General features: G+C 41.5%; 1 protein-coding gene across 3 annotated transcripts in view; it reads right to left on the reverse strand.

The window, feature by feature from the left end:
* Positions 1 to 7,313: 7,313 nt before the first annotated feature.
* CHRM4 (cholinergic receptor muscarinic 4) overlaps positions 7,314 to 20,509 on the reverse strand; it is a 77,225-nt gene continuing 64,029 nt past the window's right edge. The window contains exons 1-2 of one of the 3 annotated variants that reach the window (XM_089521539.1): positions 18,849 to 18,889; positions 7,314 to 9,616 (exon numbers count right to left, since the gene is read on the reverse strand). In XM_089521539.1, the coding sequence (XP_089377665.1) occupies positions 8,163 to 9,581 (1,419 nt within the window). In that variant the 5' untranslated portion in view covers positions 9,582 to 9,616; positions 18,849 to 18,889 and the 3' untranslated portion in view covers positions 7,314 to 8,162. Of the gene's footprint in view, positions 9,617 to 13,114; positions 13,148 to 18,848; positions 18,890 to 20,509 lie in introns of those variants that run through there. The other 2 variants (XM_089521540.1, XM_089521538.1) reach the window with 2 other exon arrangements.

The raw sequence follows: 20,509 nt of genomic DNA on the forward strand, positions 1-20,509 counted from the left end.
AAACACTCATTGTGTAAGATGATACAGGTCTGTCAAACATCTGGTCTTTTATTCCTGAGGTGTGAAAGCAATCAATGTACTTCTCTTGAAGTCAGAAACTTTCCCGAGAGTTCTTTTAGTGCAGTTGTGAAAACCAATAATTTCATCTTTGTGTATTCTATTACATTCTGATCCCCTGCAATCTTGCTAACTGCTAATGTATCCATTCCCTTAATATTAACTTCATTGGTGCATCTAAAGAAGAGGATTGAAGAAGGGGATCTATGACAGCTCATGCTAGAATCAATCAATATTTAAAGGTGCTGCTAGATTCTTTCCTTTTTATTTTGTTGAATAGAACTTTACTTCCATTGGGTATAAATTTATGGTAGCCAGCACAGGCAATATGCTGCCTTGGTATCTAATGTTGTAGACCTAATATCTAATATTTTATTGAAGAAAATATACAAGAGTATGTAACACTTTCCAGTACTGACAATCTCTCTAGAAGCCAAGATGGTTGAACTGAGACTGTTGTACTCTGGTCATATCATGACATGATGCTTGGTAAAAGAGAAGGCAGTAGAAAAAGAGGAAGACCACATTCCAGATGGACAGATCCATGGAAGTCATGGCCCTGAATATGCAAGACTGGAGCAGGACTGTTGATAATAGGGTGTTGGAGGTCTCTTATTAGTTGGATGACTAGAAGTGGAGAACAATTTTGTGTGTGTGTGATAATGAGTATGGGGGCTCAACACTGCTACGTTTATGTGGGTAAAACCTACCTGTTACAGACTGTAATGCAAATTTTGTTGTTTGAGCAAAACATTAAAAATACACATAAGGAAGCCCATTTTTTTCCACACATGAACACGCTGATGGCAGTTGATAACAAACAACTGGCAATTTGCATATATACATAATCATTGTTGTTGTGTGCCTTCAAGTCATTTCTGCCTTATGGCAAGCCTAAGGGGTTTTCTTGGCAGGTTTCTTTGGGGAGGGGGGTTGCCATTGCTATCCTCTGAAGCTGAGAGAGTGCAACTTGCCCAAGGTCATCGAGTTGGTTTCCATGGCTGAGCCAGGATTCAAACCTTTGTCTCCCAGTATCCTAGTTCAACCCTCAAACCACTACACCATGCTGGCCCTCAATATGTTCATAAAATGTGTTGCATACCGTATATACTTGACTATAAGTTGACCTCATGTATAAGTCGAGTGCAGGTTTGGGGGGGGGGGGCAAAATTATGGATTTTGATGTGACCCTTGGATAAGTCGAGGGTTAAACTTAGGGGCATGCAGAAAAGGATCTAAATGACGAAGCAAAGGAAAAAATAGCAAAGATGCTACAAAATTCTGGCAGACATGGCTATTTTGGCTTTAACTAAACTTAGGATGGAAGAGTAGAGGGAGGTCAGAGATTCCAGGACAGATTGCACTCTTGCCTTTCACCAGGGGATGGTTCCTTTTTAAATAAAAGTTAAAGTGTAGTATTTACATTGACCCGTGAATAAGGTGACCTAGGTTTTTGAGGTCAATTTTGTAACTAAAATTTCTAGACTTATACATGAGTATATACAGCATGTTACCATATCTGCATTTGGAACTGATGTATTACCCTCTTATGTGGCTGTTGTTCTAACCTAGCTTGCCAATGGTGATCCAGAAAAACATGGACTGGGGTGGCTCAAAAGCACAGCATGTTTGTTGTTAACTTACCTTGAGTTGGCCCCAATTCATGGCAACCTCTGGATGAGACATCTCCAGGCCCTCCTATCCTCCACTGCTCTGCTCAGGTCCTGTAGATTTCTGCCCTTGACCTCTCTAACTGCGTCTATCCATCTGGTGTTTGGTCTCTACCTTTTCAATCATTAATGTATTTTCAAATAAGTTATGCCTTCTCATGATGTGGCCAAAATATTACAGCCTCCGTTTCATCTTGGCTTCCAGAGAGTTTTCTATGATTCTATGATTCTGTTCAATGAACCACTTGCTTTTTTTTTTTTACTGTGCACAGTATCCTTGTCCAGCACCACATCTCAAATGAGTTGATCCTTTTCCTATCTGCTTTCTTCACTGTCCAGCTCTCATATCTGTACATGGTGATGGAGAATACTGTAGCTCAGGCAATTCTGACTTTAGTGCTCAGTTGTATGTATCTTTACTCTTTAGGAGCGTATGCATGGCATATAAACGTTCTCTCCCAGGTTCACTTTCTGGCATTGCCAAACAGGAATAGTAAAGCCTGCTGCCTGAAATCCTGGAGAGTCAGTGGTGTGGGGGCAATACTGTTCTAACTCATATGGTGGAATGCTTTGGTGTAACTTACCTTCTTATGTTCTTAATCTGTTCAGTAGCATCAGAGTCTAGGGACTGAGATGCTCCGTTCTCACTTGGGAATTTAGCTCTCAGCCAGGGGCAGCCCTACTATTAGTCAGTAAGACGGCCACCTGAAGTAGAAAATGTTGAGCAACAGAAAGCAGCAGTAAGGTTTAGGAGGACAAAATTGTGTGCCGCCCACTGCCCTCTGGTGTGATGGAGGATGCCATTTTCTTGCCAATATTGAATTCAAATTCAACTAGGCCTGAATGGTAGAGTGCCATCACCTCTTGAGCTGGCTTTGCCACAATCCTCTGAGAGATAGTGATCTCCATTACATACAAAATGGATGAGATCTTGGGTTCTTGTTTCACCTTTGCTCATTTTAATGGGGCTACCCCCAAAGGTGTTCCTTTCATCATTAATATCCGCTCAGCATCAACCTCTTACACAAGCAGACACACGCTTGTACATCCCATCCACCCACACATCCTGCTCTTTCTTGCAGCTTCCCATCACAGGTTACAACCCGCAGCGGTTTGCTGCTAGTTCTCTGGTGATGGGAATAGGCCAGATCATATCTTTCACCTTGTATCCTTGCATTCATTGTTGAGACACAGCACATTTTAACCATCTTCACCCCTTTCTCATCCTCAGTAGCTGACCTGGCAGTACTGACTCTCCACGTGACCAGGTGTACAACCAATACCTGTCGGCCAAAGAGCCCCCATAGATCTTTGTGTGTTCATGCAGGGGCCATAGCCAGCATGTCTGGGGGATGCTGGGAACTGAAGTTCAAAAAGTAGCTTCACCATGCTTTGCCAAATTTTTGCACCCACCCATCCCCCTCCTTCCAATGCACCTCTTCCCTTGAAAGAACCAAATCCCTGCCCCAGGCCTTTCAGTCTGCTAAAATTCCTCAGATAATGCAGCATAATTGCTACCAGATGCAGCAGAGGATTGGAAAAAACTGTAGGATGATTAGAAACAGACTCCAGGGCAGGGTAACCCTCTGAAGCAAACAGCTTGGAGGGCAACATCCAGCTGCCCCGAGTAGCAGCATAGCGTCGGCTCTTGGCTGGCTCCCAGGGGTGCTCCTCCAGGGGTTTCTCCACCAGGTCAGGTGCTGGGTCAAACCTTACTCCTCCTGCAGCCCTGAAAACGAAGAACGGCCAGGGTGGTGATGGTGGTGACGACGAGACCTATCCTGCCATCCTCATTTGCTTAGTTTCTCCAAGGGAGGCATCCATTTTCTCCAGCTCCAGGAGCCCCCTAATTGCAGGAAATCATTGAGTAAAGATTGCCCAGCCAGATTTCTTCTCTTGATCCAGCAGAAGAGTCACCTCTAGTGAAGGAAAAGGTTATGAGAAAGATGAGCAGGGACACAGCAACGCTTGTTTCAGCACAGCAGCCTTTTCCTGCTCAGCACTGGCTATTGGGAATTACTGTTTTTGTTTTTTCTCTTAATAAGAGAAGCAGTGAAGATACCACTTCTTATTATTCAAAGAGACCTGGTAGCATCTTTGAGATTAACTGTAAGAAAGAAGTTGGTAGCATGAGCTTTTGTAGACTTCAGCCTACTCCCTCTGCTAAAGAATCATCACGCTAAAATTGTCTAGTGCAAAAAAGGCCCCAGTTACTTCCTCTGAGGAAGTAGGCTGAAATCTACAAAGGCTCATACTGCCAACTTCTGTCTTTCAGTTAGTCTCAAAAGGACTCTTCGCATATTGATTTTCCAGACTAACATGGCTACACCTTTGACTTCTTATTATTGTTGGAAACATCCTACATTTTGCCAATTCACTGTGCTCACACACTAGCCCAGATGATGGATTCAGGAAGGAAGTTAGACTATGGATGTATCTGCACTGCAGAATTAATGTGGTTTGATACTGCTTTAACTACCATGGCTCAATGCTATGGTATTCTGGGATTTGTAGTTTTGTGAGATATTTAGCCTCCTCAGTCAGAGAGTTCTGATGCCACAACAAACTACAAATCTCAGGGTTCCATATCATTGAGCCATGGCAGTTACAGCAGTGTCACACTGCATTATTTCTGCAATGCAGATGCAGTCTATAGGATTTAATCCCTATGAGATGTAATGATGGTCAACAGCTTTAAAAGGAGCTTGGAAAAACACTTTTTTTGAACTACAGCTCCCAGAATCCCTGTCAGCATGGCTGTGGAGGAGAGTTAGAGAACTGTAATAATACTTTTGAAAATATGTTTTCCAAACTCTGAACTGGACACATTCATAGAAGATGTTATCAATTGCTACTCGCCCTGATGGCTATATATTAACTCTAGTATCAGAAGCATTATGTCTTACAGTATTTGGGGACTTTTTCACACTAGACAATTTGAGTGTGATGATTCTTTACCCTTTAATTGGGCTGTCAATGATTCCATCCTATGGAATCGTGGGGTTTGCAGGTGTGGGAGGGATATTTAGAATTCTCAGCCAGAGACCACTAGTGCTTCACCAACCAACAAATTCTAGGATTCAGTACAATGTTGTTGTGGCAGTTAAAATAGAATCATAGTCCCATGGTCATATAGTGTGAAAGGGCCACCAGCTGCTTCAGAACAGAGTAGAGGTGCTGTCTCCTCCCATAGGTACCTAGTTAGTCATTGTGGGAACAGAATGCTACACTGCATTGTTTGGTTTGATTCCATTCTTTCTTTCTGCCACACATTATATCTCAAGATGACTGTACAGGTCTTTTACTGACATACAGCATACAAGTCCAGTTCCAGTCAACAAAACAGCTTTTTTTAAAAAGAAAAAATGAAAGCAATTTAAACAGTTTAAAACAATTCAACATGAAATAAAATCTGCAATCTAAACAAATCCTCTGTGACCATATCATACAGAAGCTGACTGGACTGAGTGTCAAAAGCTTCAACACTTGCAATGGGATAGCATTCTTCATCTGCCACATCTGATGAGCAGGCTAGGTTAGGGGTCCCAGGAAGGCTGTGAGGTACACATACACACCATTGTCCATTAATACTAAGCAACAGCTGGAAAGTTCACAAGGAACAGCTGGGGAGCTACCATTGCTCCCCCCACCCCCAAAAAAGGATTCACTATCTTTGGAGGTGGCTGATAGGGTCATCCCTGACCATACTGACTGAAAGCCTCCTTGTACACCACCCACCACCCAGTGCAATCAACACTGGGCAAGGTAGAGACCTGCTGTAGATGAAGGTATTCTTTCTTCTCCTGGCTGCACATGACATGTCGACACTGCCTGAGTGGTCATGAGGGTGTGTTCTGGCATGGACAAGGTCAGTTGCACTGGGGCGGAAGAGGAAGACAAAGGAGCAGAATTATGCTGGTGGAGCACTATGCTCTGCCAGGCTCATGTAAGATCCTGGTCAGTATTTTCAGAGTGCTTTATTTCCAAACAAATAATTCAGATGCTCTGAGAAAATCACTTTCCCCAGGATTCTTGATAAATTATCTTAGCAGTGTGCCAAGGCACCTGCAAAAGTAGGAGCATTCTAGGGCCATCTCCCTACTGCCACCATCACTGTGGCAAGATCTACTGCTATTATCATGGCCCTAACCATCACACTTGGTAAATGGGAGGGAGTTGGCAGGGTCTTATAGCAGGTTGGAAGAAATGTTTAGTCCCCATCATAGTACAGCTATAGGATCTGCCTAGCCAACTAACTGCTCACACTCTGTTTCCTAGTCTTCATGTCTAACCCCAGCAATTTTGTGTTTCACGACGTGACAAATCTATACACTTGCCTATCAGTCACCCTTACGTTCTTCTTTGTTCTGCATTCTATATGTTTGTTTGACATATTGCTTTTTCACATGTTGCTGGACTTCAACTCCCATCTGTCCTTGTCAGCATAACGAACGAGTAGTCATGTTGAGAGATACAGTTCAGAAATATCTGGAGGGCTAAAAGTTCCCCATCCCTGATTTACAGTCTGTCAACAGTATATTGGAATTTGTAAAGGAGTAATTTTTATATCTTCAGGTTTTTTTGGGTTATATACCTAAAATGACAATTTTCGCTTGCCTAAAGATGAATATGTGTGCAAGTGGTTTTAAAATGACTGACTGGAGAAAAAACAGGATATATTTAGTTCAGTTACTTTATTTAAGTGGGCCGCTCTGTAGGTGTAACAATAAAAAAAATCTGCAAGGCATTTTTGGGAAATATTATGCAAATTATTCCAAAGACAGTGGCAACATGGCTGCCTCTTCCCCAGCAAAATGAAGCAACTACCAAATACAATGGCATCTCCCAAGCTGAGAGCCCTTCAGCATAAGATGGAGATTTCTTCCATACCTTAGTGGTCATCCTGCACCACCCCAGCCAGCATTTGGCCATTGGCTTTCATCCCATACTGACTGCACCCAGAGGGTGCTGGGACAATCTGAAATCTAGAGAAACTGTGCAATAGTTGGACTGAATTGAAAGCTGAACATTAATATTCTGGGGTTCAGGCTGTACACTTACACTGGAGCCCACATGCTGAGGACTCCCATGACAACACTGGCTAGAAGGGATGTAAACATCCATTTACAAAGCTCAGGGGCTATCTTCTCTTGGTATGCCCTCAGGCACTTGGCGCAGAAGCAAAGTGTGGAAGTCTCTATTGAGCCTCCCCTATTCCCTACATATAGGAACCTGCTGTCAGAATCAAAATATCTAGTCATTAAAGGAAATTTCCCTTAACATTGGAACTAGGAGGAAACATTGCGCAGAGGACACCTACCAAAAAAACAACAAAAAACAAAGGAGAGTCCTGGTTACATTAGAAAGATTACAGGCCCTCTGAAAGACTCCCCAATGCTGGAATCTTCCACCATGACATTTTGTGTACCATTCTCTTCAGAGCCATTCATCAAGTGTCAGCTGTCTCAAGGACAGTCACTCGAAACAATCCACCCAAATATCTTTACAGAAGCATTCCTTTGGCATCTGGTCAAACAATGTTGCAGTACTGACTCTGTGTGTATGTATCTTTTTTTTTTTCCAAAATTACTTTTGTTATAATTGTTTCAGTGCAGACATTAGTCTCTCCACTCTAGCCCATCCGTCTGTCATGGGCAGTTGAGAAGGAATCAAGGCAGTCTGTAAATTCCTTGGAAAGTCTTTTAAGCAGGCAGGTTGGTCCAGTTGTAGGAATACTCCCTGAGGGGAACACATCCCTTGAACTTGAGACATTGGAAATTCAACTGGGACAAAGTGCTAAAATATTATGAAAGTACACGTCAGTCACCTTTTCTGGCTCCAAGCAGAATCAATAGCAGAATTTTGGGGTTTGGTGCCAAGACAGTCCCTTTTTGTCTTCACATTCATTTTTTGTGAATTAATTAGCACTGTCGGCAACTTTCCATACACTTGCACACATTCTTTTCATCCACACATGAGTGCAAAGCCTTCTGGGAAAAGAGGAAAGTTCTGTCACATACTATCCTTTTGTCCCATCCAGTACCCTGGCATAATCACCAGCAGATTATATCCTGCCTACCTCTGGTTATATCCAGAAAGTGCAAGGGAACCAAACATTTCACCAGTATTTCAAGACCAGTGAGCCAGGGAGGGGAATCCCGCATGCCTCTCCAGTTAAACTTCATCACAGCATCCAATCCCTGCTTTCTTTATCCTTTGTTTTCTGGAGAAGCACACTCAGGGGCCATATAATGGCGGCTTCATGGTTAGCAAATAAGAAAGGGGAAGGTGTTGGTGTTTTATCGCTGTATCTGGTTTTGGGGTTTTTTGAAGGGCTGCATCTGGAATTAAATAGCACAGTTAGAACTGCACAGTCTGGAGGACAGAAGACCAAGTCTCTGCAGCAGCTCTGCCAAGAAATGTCCAAATTCCAGATTATCTTGCTGTGCCAATATTCCTGTACTGACACATGAGAAGGTGCTTAAAGGTTTTCTTGAATGTGGCATTACAAAGGGCATAACAAGCAGGATTGATGGTGCTGTTGACATAGCACAACCAATACCCAATGGACCAGACTGTGTCAGGGACACAATAATCACAGAAGGTATTTATGAGGACCATCACATTGTAAGGCGTCCACGTCAGGATGAAGGCGAGCAAGATGGCAAAGATGGTTCTGGTGACCTTCTTCTCCCGAGCTGCCATTTGGCGCTTCTTCCGAACCTGACTCCTGGCAATGCTAGCAAATTTCCTGGCCACGTTAGCTGGACGGCTGTTTGCCAAGGTAATTGCAGTAGAACTGGGTTCTTTTTCTGCCACAATTTCAATGGCTGTGACGCATTCTGTACCAGTTTGCTTAGTGACAATCTTAATTTTTGACCACTTAGAGGCAGGATTAATCCTTGGATGGGCCGGGCTCTGCCCTTGGTCCGCTGGCACAATATCCAGTACCTGCTTTTCTTTATTAGTCTGGGTAATGCTTACCGTGCTAGATTCATTGGAGGTCTCTTTCTCCTCTTGATGTCCAGTTGTCTCTGAGGGTTGTAGTGGCTGCTCTTCTACTTTCCCATTTTTCACTTCCTCCTTCACTTCCACTGCTTTTTTGGGAGAGTTGTTGTTATTCTGCTTAACTAGAGGGCTCTTCAAAAAACTTAGTGGCTTAGACTTCTTTTCCTTCTTGCTCTCAGGTTTGTGTCTCCTCACACGGCTTCGGCTAGCCAGTGAGATATGGATGTACAGCACAGTCATGATGACCACTGGGAGGTAGAAAGCCGCAATGGCAGTGCCAAATGTTACGGCTGGGTTGGAGAGGAACTGAATGTAACACTGCCCTTCTGGAACTGTCCTCTCCCCAACAATGAACTGCCAGAATAATATGGCAGGTGCCCAGAGGATGAAGGACAATATCCAAGCAACTGCAATCATCAGCCCTGCCATTTTGGTTGTCCGCCTAGCTGGGTAGGTCAGTGGCTTGGTGACACAGAAGTAGCGGTCAAAACTGATGATTAGTAAGTTCATGACAGAGGCATTGCTCACTACGTAGTCCAGGGCTAGCCAAAGGTCACATACCACAGCCCCTAGTGGCCAATAGCCCTTGATAATATAGACTGTATAGAGGTTCATGGAGAAGACTCCAATTATCAGGTCTGCACAGGCCAAACTAAAAAGGAAGTAGTTATTGACAGTCTGGAGCTGACGGTTCACTTTGATGGACAGCATGACTAAGATATTCCCCACCACAGTGACAAGACTCAATGAGCCAGTTACTGTGGCTATGAAAACCATCTCCACAGTCTTATATTTGGTGGTGCCCTCCTCAGTGATGTTGTCATTGGTGAAATTAGCCATCTTCATCAGGCCAGAATGAGAAGAGAAGTTGTATGCAGACTCTGTAGAAATGGAGAGAGGAAAGGAAGGAAACATTGAAGAAGTACAGTATTACACATCTGTAGGACTCATTCTGGAGATCCACTGTGGAGCAAAGGTTAGAATGTGAAACTAGGACTAAGATGACCATGGTTCAAATGCCTAGTCAGTCATGAAGCTGAGTGGCTAAGCTTGGGCCAAGTTCTTTCTTTATGACTAACTGGCCTGCCAGCGTTGTTTGGAAGATAAAACAGGGTCCCTTTCAGAAAACAAACAGGATTTTTCTATGTCTGTTTCTGGAAATGTGAATTAATTCATTGTCTCAGGGGTGAATGTCTTTTCACCATTCATGAGCATTTTAATGCAGAGGATTCTTAAACAAGAGTTGGTGTGAAATTATTTCTTGAAGGTCATCTCTGATTTGACAAAAGTTGCCCTTGTTTATACTGTTTAGCTTAATTGTCCTGCATTATCAAGACCACAATATTTGTATCCCATTCTTTCCTTTTTGTTCATTTGTTTTTAAAGTCTACAATGCAGGAGCAGTGTAGTAGTTAAAGGAAGACTGGCACTTGGGAGAACTAGGGAGTCTGGGGTTCTACTTCACCTCTCAGCCATGGATTTTACTGGGTCAAGTATCCAGCCTGTTATTACACTGCCTATTTTTAATCTCACGCTGTTGTGAAGAGAAAGACAGGATGCTGGGGTATGATACATTTAGTGAAGAACAGACCATATCAAAGTTTTGTAAAGATCAGCTTACAGTGTATTAGCAAATTTCCACTCAAGATTTGGTCATTAGACATCATAAGTTAAAGCTATGGATGGCATCCTGTTCAATATTTACAAGATCTCAAGCCGGACTTATGATCTCATAACTTTTGGGATTCGTGTTTATGGTCATTAATAACTAAACAAGACCCCCCACCCCCAACTTTCCTCTTAAATCTCTTCTGTGTTTGATTTACATACAAACAATCTGAATGTTTGTTTGTCTATAGATGCAGATGAAGGCTGAGATCCTGCGTTGTGAGATGTAGCTACTACGACAGAGCTCCATTATCATAGCTTCTTCTTCTGATGTCATCCCCCAATAATCTATCACTTATGCCAGGCAGTGCCCCATCCAAAGAGTTTCTGTGGTATTGCTGATTGGGGTACTAGGACATGACATCTGCAGTGCTGTCTTCTTCAACTGCCCGTCTCAATGCATTCTGCAATTGGGTGAGTGTGCAATCATCATTTTCCAGCATCTTGATCTGCACCACCTCAGAAACTTTTTGGATGGGGCACTGCCTGGCATAAGTGATAGGTTATTGGGGGATGACATCAGAAGAAGAAGCTATGATAATGGAGCTCTGTCGTAGTAGCTACATCTCACAACGCAGGATCTCAGCCTTCGTCTGCATCTATAGACAAACAAACATTCAGATTTCCTGTGGGGATTCATGTGACTGATGTTCCACCAAATAGAACATTCTCCACATTGAAACACAGACACAGTAGACCCTCCACATTCACTGGGGCTGAGGGCACAGGACCCGCATGAAAAGTGGAAAAACTGCAAATAAGCAAACTACTTTTTTAACCTGAGAGAACACATCTCTAGGAATCTCTGAGTCCTCCAGCAGAACTCTGTGGCCAACATCTGCCAGAATTTGACTACAGAATCATGCTACAGGACCTACAGATGCCTAGAGAAATCTGCAAATATTCAGATCCACAAAAGTCAAAGCTGTAAATGTGGAGGGATGATTGTACTAGTAAGAAGCCTAGCCTTCTCCTTGGTGGATATGATATGTGAGGGACCTTATTCAAGAGGAAGAATTTAACTATGTAGTTCCCTCAGGCCATCTTGAATTTCTGAAATTCTGCAGTCTGAGAACAGTTTTACTAAGCCATCTTCTAGCTCTGTAAAGCAGATTTCAGAAAAATCTAGATTTCATAATGGTAAATAGTGGACTCAGCCCCCTGAAACAGTGGCAAAAGCACTAATTCACTACTTTCCTCTTGTTTCAACAGGTCAGCCCATAAGACTAGAGTTGATTTCTTGATCCCATTTCCCATTTTCTTATTTTCATGAAATTTCAAAGCACAGCTAAATAAACTAGAGGAATGACTTTGTGATCTATGTTACATATTAGATATTCATTAGATAGTACTGAACCTAGTATCTGGGTGAAGTTGGGTGTTTTCTTCTTATTGATCCATTCCTACTGGAGTGAAATAATGTTCTTGAGTAGCTTCCTAGCTGCTAATCTTTTTTAAAACCATTTTTGGACTACAACTCCCAGAGTCTCTGAGCCATGATGCATGGCCAAACTTGTTGGGGGAGCAGAATCCCAAAAAGGTAACTGTCTCAAGCTGCATAGTCTCTTTAGCCGTAGGTTTATTTTCTGCTACACAGTTCTAGCACTTTTATACCTACCGTAAGTGCCACAGTTGCATGCTATGGAATCCTGAGATTTATAGTTTCATATAGTATTTATAATTCTATGACAAGAGCTCTTGTGCCTCACAAAACTACAAACCCCAGAATTCCATAGGATAGACTCAAAGTGCTATAATTGTGTAGTGTGAAAGAGACCTTAGAAAACAATTTCAGCTTAGCTATCCTACGCAAAGTAGCTGCCTGCGCTTTTCTCGGAATGAGGCTTGTTTGCAGCTGCTACTCAGCAAACAGCAGAAACTTGTTATATCCCTTAGCATCCTTCCTGAGACTATGCAGCTTGAAACAGTTACCTGTCAGCTCAAAACAGCCTTGTCACTTTAAGGCCCAATATTTTCCCAGGCCAATGTTATCTTTAACTAAAGTATGAGAAACAGTCTTTCTCTACAATTCCCACCTGCCCTTGAATCTCTTCAGCCCTCTCCACTGGAGCTATTTATGGCAGCCATTTGTACCATAGTGAACAAGCTCCAGAAGTCACTCAGAACTTAGGTGGTGTTTTTTTCCCAATCATTTCATGAGTTTATTCAGATGCTCAGAGCTCCAGAATTAATGAGACTGAGCCTGGAAAAAGTCTAGTTAATAGACTTCTGGCTGGCCCATTCTCCAGGGCTTTGCTTGGGGGAGCCTGCCCTCTGCTGGATCTTTCCATTATTGAACCATTATAGTGAGCCCTTTAGGTTCTGCCACAGACATTGCCTTAATTTGGGGAAAAGGAAACCACAAAGGACATTCTGTATGAGCTGGAGAAATGTTTGCCATTTGCTGTTTGATGCATGGCTTCATTTAGCATGGCCTTAACCTTTTATGTTGTTCATTTCATCAAGTGGGACAGTTTCCCCAGTTGTTCTGCAGATAACAGATTCTGTCACTCATGGAAGCCACAGCCCTAAGTTTGCAAGAGCTGAGCAGGGTAGTTGATGATCAGGGATCTTGGATATCTATCATTTATGGGATTACTGTAAATCAAAGTCAACTTGATGGCAAATAACAGCAAGAAGAAAGCACTGCAAATTTGTCAGGTCATACAATCTTAGAATCTCAAGGATTATTTATTTACTTACTTACTTACTTACTTACTGCATCTTTGAAATTGCTGTACATGCTTGTGATACCATATATGCAGACTTAATTCAAGAGTAGGCCACAAGGTCAAAAGCACCATAACATCCCTGGTTTAAGAGGGACACACTCTCCTATAATCTCTCTCTCTCCTTTCTGTCCTATTGGAGCAATAAATAACAATGTTGTTGTTGTTGTTGTTGTGTGCCTTCAAGTTGGTCCTAATGCAATCCTATAATGGGGTTTTCTTGGCAAGATTTTTTAAAAATTTTATTAAAATTTTTATAAAATAAAAAAATACAATTAACAAACATAAACACTTTTTATTAGTGGGTTTCATTCCACATATTGGGAAAAAAACCCTTTTAAAGTTTTAGTACAAGTAAATTCCTCCTCCCCTTGAGTGACCTACACAAAACGATAAAATTTCAACATTGATTCTTCATGTACAATAATATCATTTCCTAGGATTTATCCCCAATAAGCTTATCCTACACAGTCCTTTTACTTATAAGTACTTTAACACAGTAAAAATAGATTCCTGCTCATATTTCCATCTTTCTTTACAGAATTCAACTATTTTCAACCATTCATTTGTAACCTTCTCCACGTCCTTATGGCTTAAGCACACTGTCAGTTTATCCATTTCCATCATATCTGTTAATTTAAATAAACATTCATCTATTTGTGGTGTTTCTGAAGTTTTCCAATATTATTCAGTGGAGGTTTGCCATTGCCTTCCCCTGAGACTAAGGGCATGTGAGTTGCCCAAGGTCACCCAATAGGTTTCATGGCCCAACTGGAAATCAAACTCTGGTCTCCAGAGTCGTAGGCCAACACTCAAACGCCACTGGCTATCAAATAAACAACAACACCTCCCACAAATGAAACAGTCTCTCTTTCACATACTTGGAAGTAACGTGTTACACATAATGACATTGGTTGAGATCCTGCATGAGGAGATGGAGTGTAAAGTTCTGCCCAAATGCAACTTCACACTGCTTCCCCTTGCAGAGTACTCATGTGTTGCTCCATCCCAAAATGGCCATTTAATGATCAGTGGCAAACAGGAGGCAGTGGAAGAATATCCATCTATGTCTCTATAGCAAGATACGCTGACTATAGGTTTCCTCCAGGATCACCCAGGGTTCTTCAGGAGTCCTGGAGAATTATGTCATTGCAGTGTTTCTTCCAATAGAGACATAGCTGAATGCTTCTCCACTGTGTCCCTCCCCTATCCATTAAATGTAAGCAACAGGTAAACTGTGCAAGGATGGAGGTTGCAAAAGGGAGTCGGTGAATTCTTCCTTCCATAACAACCCAAAAAAGGCATATGCCAGTGTCACTAACAGGATGCCAGCCGTTGTGTTTAGAGATAATGAGATCATAATAGCTATTTCTTTTGCATATAATATGCTGAAAACAGACAACTGGTAACATTTCCCCCATGTAATAAGTTGTTTTTGTTGTTGTTGTTATGAGACTTTGAGTTGGCTCTGACATATGGCAATGCTATCTGAAGGTTTTCTAGGCAAATTTGTTCAGAAGGGATTTGCCTTTGCCTTCCTTTGAGGCTGAGAGTCTATGACTTCTCTGAGATCCTCCAGTGGAATTCCATGATTGAATACAGATTTGAATCCTGGTTTTCCAGAATCCTAGCCCAACACTTAAATTACTATACCATGCTGCCTCAAGGTACATTAAGTTACTTGTTACTTTTTCATGTTACTTAAAATTCTTAGGGGGCATGTGGAGAAATATCCTTACAGCTTAGTTGGATTTTTTTTAAAGTAACAAAAACAATAATTAAGGCAACATGTTACAAAAACACCTTGGTAACAGTAGCAGTAACAATTATTTGGGTGGTTTTTAATGTGTTACACTTTTTCAATTTTATATACATTTTCTCTTCTCTCCCTCTCTCCTTCCCCAGTAACAAAAGGATTTCCCCCCCCAGCATTCATTCAGTAAAGAAAAGCTTTACCTGTTAAATTTCTCATGGCTAGACAGACCTTAAAGGTACAAGAGACATGGCAAGAAAAACTTGGCAAGTAAAACTAACCAGGCAGATCATCTAAGTGAGCCAATCAGCACACCTCTCAGCAGTGTGGGCTGTGAGACTATAAGACACTTAAGACAACTTAATATGACACATATGGACTGGCATTTGCATGCATATCAGGCTATGCATGTGGGGCCAAAAAGTCACCTTTGTGCAACAGGTGTATTCTTCGGATAGTGGTGGAAGCAGAGTTGCACAAACAGCATATTCCTCTGTGCCTTGTCTTTGCAACTTGCAATTGTGCATTTTGCATTGCATTTTGTAGTTGTGCATTGTGTGTTAAGGTTGTGCACTGTGTGTTGCAGTTACACATCCTATATTGTGCATTGCAGTTGCATATTGTACACTGTGCATTGCAGTTATACACCATGTATTGTTCATTGTGTAATGGGACTTAGTCATTGTTGCTATTCTGTGGGAGTGAGTGGGTTGCATAGTGCCCATGTGGCATATCTCTATATGCAGATATTAATGCTATGCTGAGAAGATGTTTTATTGTAGCCCTCATGTCTAATTAAAAAAAATCAAAAGGAGGTAATACTGAAATGGAAAGGAAAAAGCAGAAAAGGAGAATGAGATTTAAACATACATTGTAAGGATGGTAAAAATCCACCATGACATAAGATCACATTTTTTTGCATGTGGATGGGTAGGAACTAACATGTAGTGACCATGACGAATCAGAAGGTCCTGGACTAGTGAATGTGCATGAACTTACTTAGCAAACCTCTCTCTATCTCTCCCTCCCTCTCAATCACTTTCATCTCCTCATCTGCAAAATATGGTGGATAATAATACTGATCTTAATATTTATCTTACCAGGTTGTTGTAAGGGTCACAATTAAAGATTGAGTGGGAAGTGCTTTGAATGCCTAAAAGCTCAGTACTGGTGATGGTGGTTGTTCTGTTAAAGAATAAATTCTCTCTCTGCCCTTTTATGTATTAAATTTTATTGATCCTGAAATGTTCTGGAGAATTAGAATCTCCAGAATTTTGCAGAAGTATGTTAGAGAATTTTGTTTGTACACAGTACACTGTAAAGTTACCAAATCTGCATGTTGCAAAGTTAAAGATAAACCAGAAGTGATATGGTTTGTCAACAAAATCTACAGGTTGCTGTACTGGTTAAACTGATGTAGCAGGACTTAGAAGACCCAGCTTCTATTCTCTAGTGAGCTGTGAAGCCCACTGGGCAATCTTGGGTCAGTCACATGCTCTCAACCTGAACTACTTCAGAATCAAAAGGGAAAGTCAAGGGGAGGTGTGTGTGTTGTGAGAACTAAAGGGGAAGTGGTTGGTCATGTATGCAAGAATCCCATTGGGCTTGGAGGAAAAGCTTGGAAGAAATGAATAAATTCACTCACTGTATCAGTGTCCCATGGAGAGTCAGTTAAAAGTCAGCAGAGGCAACCTTACTCTGGTTACCATCTTCCACTGTAGGATCAAGCTGTTATGGTGGGCATGAGATCTAGTGTAGTGAGTCAAACAGGGATCTACCAAATGAAACAAACATACCTATGAAACGAAGGTTGACTAAGGGTCATTTCGCCCTCAGTATCTCCCTCCTGCCATCTCCCTCTTTCCTTCTCAAGTAAAATCAGTCCTCTAAGCTGGGCACATGTTAATGCATAACAGCGCCATCACATTGCTTTAGAAAGGCTTGTCAGGTGATGAAAGCTGCTTAATTAGTTCTTTTAGTTGCTTAATTATCTGTCTTTTCACAGATTAACAGATCAATTAATCAATGAAACAAGCTCATTTCCACATTATTGAAGTGTACTTTTCTTTTTAAAGACATTGAAGAACATCTGAGATAGCATACAATTTTATAAACAAAAACTGTCATTCATGGCTAGATGGAAGAGCCATCCTGGACAGATTCTTTGGTATTTCCTGTGGCAGTAACTCATCAGAATCCTCAGAGACCACATGAGCAACCCAGTGAGCAAACCAAAAAGACCCCCCCCCATAACTTGCACACAGATCAGTGTGCATGTGAGTACACATTCACACACATGCACATACATAGTTGAAGCAAGATAAGGCGGGGATACTTTGCTGCATAGAAGTGGCTAGGATTTCTGTGTCAGTCTGGAGCAACATGGTTATCAATTCACTTCTTGACTGAATGCAAGGTACTGGTAATGATATTCAAAGCTCTAAACAGCTTGGGACCTTGATATGAGTATGTCTGTGTATCTCACTGAGAACTAAGATCTCTTGGAGAGTGTGTCCTTCATGTCCCACTAGTAGGAGCAATATGTTATTGGAGGACATGGGAGATGGCATTCCCAGCTTTATGGGATGCCTTCCCCTTGAAGGCCCGATTGGTGCCAATGTCAGTTTCTAAGCGTCTATTTTTTCTTTTAGATCAATGGTTTCAAATGTTTTAGCCTTTTCTACAGTTTTAACTTGGTAATCTATTTAATATGCCTTTATCCTATTTAAATTATTGTATTGCTTTTATGTGGAACTGTTTTAAATTGCTTATATAGTTTTCATTGTATGCTGCTCTAAGAGGGCCAGATAGAAATACTTTAGAAATGGAAATAAAATAGATCTGGTCTCAGCCAGGCTATGCATATTTCAATAAGAAAATTGAGTTCTTGCTTTCCAAGCAGTCGAATCAATACACCACTGCCATGATATTCCTTCATTTTCAGCATATTGCCTCCAAATGTATTCACATTGCATATTTACAGCAGTTAGATACCACTTTAACTCCATCTTCCATGGTCCTGAGCTTTGTTGATTGTTGGAATACTTCAAATTTTCTGCTACAGAGTTTTAGTCCACTCCACTGAACTATAACACTAAAGCTCTCTGGCATAGAAACCTGAGTACTTCACCAAACTCTAGATTCCAGAATTCTATATTCTGGAGCTGTGGCTGATGTTAATGTGCTATTATTATGCAGTACCAGTACATCCCTGATGCAAACCCAGCATAATGGAAAACATAGTTCTAACTAAAGCTTAGAAAGGGCCCATACAGACAGGCCAAAATAAAGCTGTTTCGGGTCACTTTGGAGGTATGCTGTTTAAATGATGCATACATCCTAAGAGGCCAGAAGCTGTGCCAAAGCTGTGGTCCAGTCCTTAGGACTGTGGTGTGGCTTTGGCACCGTTTCTGGCATCTTAGGACACATGCATCATTTAAATAGCATACCTTCAAAGTGTCTCGAAGCAGCTTTATTTTGACCTGTCTGTACAGGCCCGGTGATACTTTTAAAAATTAGTTAAATACAGTCTAAACTTTGAAAAATTTAGGTTTTGGAATGACAGTTCCCATATCCCACAACCAGCATGACACTGGATTCTGCGAGTTGTCATCCAAAACATAATATTTCTAAACTCCAGCTACAATTACATTTGCAACTTCTGCTTACAACTTAGTTGCCAATGTCAAAAAGCAACTCTACTGTCTCGTTGTTTTAAAGTAACTAAAAGGCACACTTTTGGGTCTTTAAAAATATCCACTGGAATGCCACATTCTTCTGGGGTATGCCTCAACAAATAATGAGTTTACACGACCCTAGCAGATATAAAAAATTAGTATGCTAACATTGCTAAAGGAATAAAGTTATCCTTTGTTATGTCACAATCACAATGGTGCCTTATATACTTTTTAAAAGAGGGGATTAAGTGTAAGTACAAGTAGCTTCTTGTATGTAATTACTTACTTCTAAAGTTTGGTTCTGGTAGTTGGACTGTTTTTCTCTTCCTCTTCTAAACCTCCCTCACCCTGTTAATACCAAAATAAATGAAAAATAAGCTTGACTAAAAAGAATCTGAGAGAAATTGAGGCAATCAATGCCATGGCTCTATTACATTCTCCTAAACAACCATATAGCACATTTTGGAGGGGGAGAGAGTCTACACAGACGTCCAAATAACTGTTTAACAATTTTAAAAATTTAAACAAAATGTTCCAGAATCCCACAAAATGTTCTCTGTACAGTATGGGATTATTTTTGCCATATCAGGTTTGGCATTTTAGGTCCAAGGAAATACTTTTTAAAAAATCTGGAAGTTACTTACAGTTGTTTCCTCTTTTAAAAAAAGATCTCTCCTGGGCCTAGAATGGTTCAGGGGTGCATAAAACCATGTTGCCTATTGTGGACATGGGGACTATTGGGCACAAAATACATTTTTGGTGAAGGGGTGTGGTTGGTGATGTTCCCCAAGGTCTCCTTAGGGGCTTATGTGCCCCCCTAACCTCCCAGTTGCTCACTCTATTGTAATGCAATCTCCATCAGCCTTCACAGTTGCCCATGCTGGCTTATGCTGATGGGAACTGTAGTCTAAAAACCTCTGGAGAGCCATGCATTGTCATCTCCTGGTTTAGGAAGACAAGGTAAATGTTCCTAGTGGGAAATTTCCTATTTGTTGAGAGGACAGGTTTAGGCAAATGACAAATTATTACTATCTCATCACACTTGGAAATGTTACTCTCTTTCCAGATTAAGCTCTAGGTTTGAATCCTTGCTCAGCCATACGACTCAATAGATAATATTCTCTTGGCCTAAACAACCTCACAAGGTTGTTATAAAGGTAAAATGATCTTGTAAATGTTACTTTGGGAGATTACAACTCTCAGCAATAATCATGTTGGAAAGGAGATTCTGAGAGTTGTAGTCTCACAGCTAGTCTTCTGCATTCCCAGATTCTCAGCTGATCTTTCTTGAGTGTCCCAGTTTTCCCCTCCTCTTTCCTGTCAGGGCTTGTCTACATTACTTATATAAAGGCGATGGACAGCATGCAGATTAAAATGTGGCTGGGCACTGGCTCTTGCATGAACTGCATGGGAAGGTAGCCACTTGCCATCACTGCTTTTTTTGCTGCAGCAGGTAAGATGGGGAATCAGGGCCAGAATACTCCAGGGCAACCCAGAGTATTCTAGCAAATGTAGATGAGCTCAGTCTCCTGCTGCTTAGTACCATCGCAGTCTACTGAAGTTGTAGCAGCTTTGAATACTTTGCATTCAGTACTCAGCAGGAAGGAACTTTAGCAAAGAAGAGGAAGTTCTAGCAAGGAGGAAGGGAGGGACTAGAATCCTGCTCTTCTCAGTAGGATTAGGTCAAAAGGTCAAGGAAGAGGTGCTACACTCACTCTGAGGTTTGCTCTGTTTCAGTAGCCTGCATAACTCCAATTGCTTTTTCTGGTAAGCAAAAAGAAGAAACTCCACACACACACACACAGGGGATGTGGAGGACCAGCTAAGAGGGATTCTCTTTGAAGAGATCCCTCTTTGAACTGCAACACACCAGAACTGAGTACTAGGCTCTCTTTCAATCACTCTCTTACAGTGTCCCACAATTCTTCTCCCTTCATCCTCCATCTT

Source organism: Sceloporus occidentalis, unplaced genomic scaffold (genome assembly GCF_023333645.1).
Source record: "Sceloporus occidentalis isolate IW3139 unplaced genomic scaffold, rSceOcc1.0.p SCAF_4, whole genome shotgun sequence".
In the NCBI taxonomy this organism is placed as follows: Eukaryota; Metazoa; Chordata; class Lepidosauria; order Squamata; family Phrynosomatidae; genus Sceloporus; species Sceloporus occidentalis.